This window comes from Sinocyclocheilus rhinocerous, unplaced genomic scaffold (assembly GCF_001515625.1).
Source record: "Sinocyclocheilus rhinocerous isolate Xijiao unplaced genomic scaffold, SAMN03320098_v1.1 scaffold688, whole genome shotgun sequence".
NCBI classification, from domain to species: domain Eukaryota; kingdom Metazoa; phylum Chordata; class Actinopteri; order Cypriniformes; family Cyprinidae; genus Sinocyclocheilus; species Sinocyclocheilus rhinocerous.
The window spans coordinates 2,461,892-2,467,845 of record NW_015651641.1 but is presented as its reverse complement, the minus strand read 5'-3'; the positions used below and the strand labels follow the sequence as shown (position 1 = coordinate 2,467,845).

General features: G+C 35.6%; 1 protein-coding gene across 1 annotated transcript in view; it reads right to left on the bottom strand.

Moving 5' to 3' along the window:
* Positions 1-3,873: 3,873 nt before the first annotated feature.
* sppl3 (signal peptide peptidase 3) overlaps positions 3,874-5,954 on the bottom strand; it is a 39,365-nt gene continuing 37,284 nt past the window's right edge. The window contains exon 9 of the mRNA XM_016518874.1: positions 3,874-4,043. Within this exon, the coding sequence (XP_016374360.1) occupies positions 3,889-4,043 (155 nt within the window). The 3' untranslated portion in view covers positions 3,874-3,888. The remainder of the gene's footprint in view (positions 4,044-5,954) is intronic.

The following is a 5,954-nucleotide window of genomic DNA, read 5'->3' as shown; positions in this document are numbered from 1 at the left end:
GTTTTGTGCATAAAAATAAATGATGTACCTATTCACAAATGTAATAGGTTAATACACACACATATAACAAACATCATAATTTGTCATTTACTCGCATAACAATATCACAACTTGACAATTTTGGATGCATTATTGACAAAGCTGTTCTTTGCAACATGCTGGAATTAATTTCCTCTCACACACACACACACACACACACAGTATATAAAACTTAATATAGGCTACTACAACTCATTTTTTAATTAAAGTAAAAAAAAAAAAAGGTCAGTAATTACTTTTGATGTACACATACTCACACAGATTATTTAAATAAAACTAAATAGACTTATGCAACAAAAATCTATAAGAAAGAACAATATTGTTCAAGTACAAATAGAATAAAAATCTACCAACAATATCATTAATAATAATAAAGTTTAATCAGATGTTACTCATTTTTTATTTTATCTTGCTTGTAAATATCTAGTATATACTAAATTAATATAAGTAATATATTTTATTATAAGTAAGTTAATAAAATATAATTTTCCATCTACGATATATCAGCTCTGAAATGTGTTTGGTATGATGAATAAAATGCATAGTTTAATTATATTGTCTATGCGAATAGACTGATGCATGTGATAAAAACACAATGTCCCAGTGCTCATCATTCCTGCACACTCATTTGACCCATTAGCCGCGCATTAATGTTCACACATATCAGAGCTCAAGAATATGAGATACTGTCACAGATTATTACAGAAAATGTCAGTGGTCTGCAGCTGCATTACAGGAAGTTACAGATAATTGTGACATTTCACTCAGCACACTTTCATCTGTCACGTCACAGGTTTGACAGCTAGTCTTATCATATCCTCCTGAGAACCAGGAAAAAAAAAAAAAAGTTTTGTGATTTTTTTTACATTTTTTTAATGTCACTACATTGGTTGTAGAGGACGCCAGGACTAAGTTATGAAAAAAAGTATAAAGGCATGTATAGGCAAAAACAATGTTTTTTTGTTTTTTTTTTCTCCATTCACCAATCAGTTTTTAGGTTTCAGGCTATTTTTAAGCTAAACTTTGTACAAAGATGATTCTCAACTATGTTATGAAAATTCTAACAGAATGATTTGATATACCGTACTACTGTACTTTATGTGCGTAAAATGTCCATAAATTGGTATTCCCATTCTATACTATCTCATTTGCATATTAATGTGTTCTTGGGGCAAACCATAATGAAAAATAAGTGTAATAATGGGAGTAATAACTTTGCAACAGTTTCATAAGAATATCTCATATTTCATAGGAATGTTGATCTATAATTTCTTTCCTTATTGACTAGTGTTGTCAAAAGACCCAGTACTTCGGTACCAAGTCGGTACTAAAAAAATGAAAACGTTACGGTACCAGGTTTTTCCGCCACAATATCAAAACTGACCGCCACAAATAGATTTTCAAAAAAAAAGGCTTCGACTTCGTTGAATAAACATGAGCACTGCACGTGTTCGGTCTTTCATAATTTAGCCCCGGGGCCGATTAAATACCGGGTTTCGGTACCCATCCCTAGTAATGCCTGAGCAGTTTGTTAGCTGAACGCTTATTTGATTACAGCCGTTACTGGGGAAACCTCTATCTAATTGTGAATCTAAAATATGCGTGTTAGAGAATGTACAAATGGTTAACATTGTTTGTGTCATATCAGTCAAAAAAGCAGTTTTTTTGTTGTTGTTTTTAGCTAACTTAGTTAGTTGTTATTCTTGGCTGAATAACTCTAGGTTTTCAAAAGCCCTTTGAAATTTAATATGTACACAGTTTGAATTAAATGAAAGTATAGTCAAATTTTTTAATTAGCATGTTTTTGTGTTTTGCTTTGGTACCGAAATTGGTACCGAGAACCGTGGATTTTCACTGGTATTGGTACCGAATACTGAAATTTTGGTACCGTGACAACACTACTATTGACTTTCCCTATTGTGTCTCCCCAAAATGCCTGATTAACATGCCGTTTGTCCTGGTGTCCTTTACAGAAGACACGCATGATTCACGGATTAACTGTTAAGTTTAACCATCATAGAGTGAAAGTTTATCATTTGCACATGTATTGTCTTGCCAATTTACACATTCAAGCAATTTTAACTCACGCACTGTTTTCTGTGCGCGCGGCAGCAAGAGACACCGCATGAACAGCGAATTGATTCCTCTTTCACATGCACACAAAGTTATGTTAAAATACCCGTTTTGGCAAGTATTCTAGTAAACACAGTCAGTTATGTCTTAAATGAACGTAAACAGCTGCGAAAGAAACTGGATGTGTGTCAGTATTAGGTCCGTGCGTTTGGTCTTAAAGAGACAGCAGCCAATAAATACCTGTTTCTGTCTGCTAAACAAATAACACCACAGGCTTTAACAAAGATTAATCTGTATTTAACTTGTGCGGTGAACACTATTTTGTTATTTTACACTTAATTATTACATTTCTGCACCTGAATACTACTGTTACTGACTTTATTTGTAACTGTGTTATGTTGTATTCATCTAATTTGTATAATTGTTCTTGTTTTATTACTGACTTCATTAGTTAAGATTTACAGTTTTTGCTGTGGTATAGTACTTAAAATAAGCTTTCAGAATTTTTCAGAAAAATGATCCAATCCGAAATGCTTAATAAATGCATTACACTAACTAAACCCATTAGATTTTAGTCGACTAAATCTACTGTAATCAAAACAATTCAGATGACTAAAATATGACAATCTAAATGGCATTTTCATCAAAAGACTATGACTAAAACTAAATCAAAATTTGCTGTCAAAATTAACACCGGTTTGAACAACCATGGATATCACTATTAAGAGTTGTAAATGTTTCACTAACATGGTCAATTGTGCAGAAGCGCTGATGAAAACAGCACAAACCGGTGTGGCTATGCTTACATCATCTATGATTACATCTGTTCAATCCATGAAGGTCACACCAATCAACACGCGCACACACACACACACACACACACACACACACACACACACACACCCCCCTCACCACCAATCCATTCAACCAACAACAAAAAACCTTATTCATCTTTTCATATTATTAACAACTATACCAACCAGAATACAGGTCAACACAATTTAAACCACACACCTACATGGAAACACATTGTGTGAGCTTCTCGTTTCAGAAGATGGGTTACAAATTTAATTTGCTAATCATAATTTGCTTTTCCCTGCTTTATTTTTAGGCACACACAACGTGCTTTAACAGATTTCAAAACACGATTTTATCTTGCTGATGGTTATCACGTCCAACAAGTTCTATAGCATATCTTGACACAAAAAAAATGTAGTAAACCATTTGTGCTTCGAGACACAACACATGTCCAAAACGATTAAAATAACATGCTATATATTTGACTTAGCATAAACGGTTTGGGTTGTTCAGCGATTAATGAATATTTGGCCAATGTCATGAAGAAAACCTGCATATTATTTCTTAAGGGTGCATGCAGCTACTGTAACAGCATTTCAACTTCAATAAACGTGTAAAAACGTTCCACAATTGATAATTTCTATGGAAAAGAGAGGCTGTTAGTATGGCGACGGCACTACACAGAACTGATTAGATTATGTTACAACATATGCAGAACAAAACATCTGCTACAGTGAAAGGAAACCGGCGTACAATTGATGCTTCAATAGAAGGAATGCGACGTACCCGCAGAGATGCACAGGTGTGTGCGCTAGCACATAAATAATGCAGCGCCATGTTACGGATACGGCACACACCTTGCTCAGATAACCGAGCAGTGACCCGGTGTACACTTCTGCTTTGTTTCTGAGCAAGTGTGGAAAAGGCGATTCTACGAAATTAAGTTGACACCGTTTTGACGTTCCTAGAAATGAGGCACTAGCATCCCTGTGGAGATTCTGGTGTTGGTGCAAACAGACACACCTTCAGGTAGGCCATGGTGAGCAGAGGCAGCAGGGTGAAGGGCACCAGGTACAGGAGGGCAGGCTGGGCCGCGCGGTGAATACGAGAGGCCACGGTTGCAGTCAACAGACCTGAGACAGGAAGAGAGAGAATCATCAAACGGCTTAAGAGCAGAGTGTACATACATGTACAGCACCACAGTCAATAATATTAAACAGTGGAACAAGTGCAGTCAGATTACAGAATGAATGAGTCTTTTTAGTGAATCAAACACATTCGGTTTACAATTTACTGTATACAATTGTTTTTAAGGCTAATGTAGTTACTGACTGGTTGTTCACATAAGAGTGAATTTTGTCAGTAGTACTTTATTTAAAGAAAAGTCACTTTTTTAGCATTAATATATATGGGATTGCCATGCCTAATGTTGTGTAACTCACAAATGAATCACTCTTATGAACTATATAATTTTCTCATGAGCCTCACGTTTTGAAATGGTTTGAATCAACATGATAAATCTGGAATACTCAAACTCATGTTTTTTTAAAATTTTGTTTGTAGACAGATTGACAAAACTGTAAATAGATGGACAGACAGACCTACAGATAGACAGAACAATATGATAGATAGATGGACAGATGGAACAACAGACAGCACAAGAGATGGATAGAAAAAGAAGAGGTGGACAGACACAATGATTTATAGAGCGATAGATGGAACAACAGACAGACAGAATTATAGTTAGATGAAATGACAGATATGAAATGACAGATAGAACAAAAGATGGATAGGAAGAAAGGACAGATGGAATGACAGACAGAATGATAGATAGACTAAATCCCAAAGTATACTTCAGTTTTTGTACGTGCAAGCTAGCATAGGGGTGTGATATATATATTGTTTACAGTAGTATTGTAATTGTCGTTTAAACGATATGCAATTTGACATGATCTAATATATCGCAAAAACCAAACAAAAACACACCCAGAGAGTGCATGCATACACTACATTATGTAGGTTAGACTACTGCGCGTGCACATTTAGAGTTCACGCTTTCACTGTGTGATTTAGTCTATTAAAATACATTTAGAATTCCCTCAAAATTCAAGATAAGGGAGCAAAAATGCCCCCGTATGAATTTTATATTTATTTTATGTTTATAACACACTAAGAGTACAGTTTTTCTCCAAATATCAGCATGATTGCAAATGTGATACTGATTTTATAAAACAGCCTAATAAAGTTAGTTAATATTAATTGACTTACATTTTAGACAACAGTTCCTGTTCTTTTTTCTCTATTTTGTCAACAAAAAAAAATTCAAACAAAGCCACAGAAGAAATGTTTTGCGTCTCTAAGCAGCACACTGCATTAAACAGTCTGTGCAAATGCATCTAAGGGTGTGTTCACACTTGTAGTTCGGTTCGTTTGGTTCATTTGGTCTGGACCAAAAAGGAAAATGATACATTTGGTCCTGGTCCGCTTAGCGTTCACATTGACATTTTTGACAGCGAACCTAAATACACCAAACCTAAAGGCATAGTGATACGTTCACAACCTGATTGGTCAGCTTGAATGACGTATATATCATGATGGAACTCACCGAATACCCCAAACAAAAGGTGCGTTAGACCGTAAGCGGCGCTGCGGGTGTATGATATCAAAGCACCCATTAAACGATCGGTCTGCTCAGCGCCCCTGTTTTTGGTTCGTTTAGAAGTATTTGGTCCGTGTTGCGTTCATATATCATTCGAACCGCACCAGAGTTCGTTTGGAAGCGGACCGAGACCCATCTTTTCAGCGGTCTCGGTCTGCTTGTTTGGTACAAGCACCCTAAATGCCACTTCAGATGCAGATTCTGTGCCACCTCTGCATTGCAAACAGAAATTTTGTTGATACTGATTTCATTTGATTGGTAACAGCCCTATAGTGTCCTACTATTTACATTTATTGATTAAATTTAAGTCACAAAAGGTGATGCATACATTTAAAGGTGCAATAGGTGATTGTCTTCAGAAACATTTTTTGTTATGCTGGTTGAA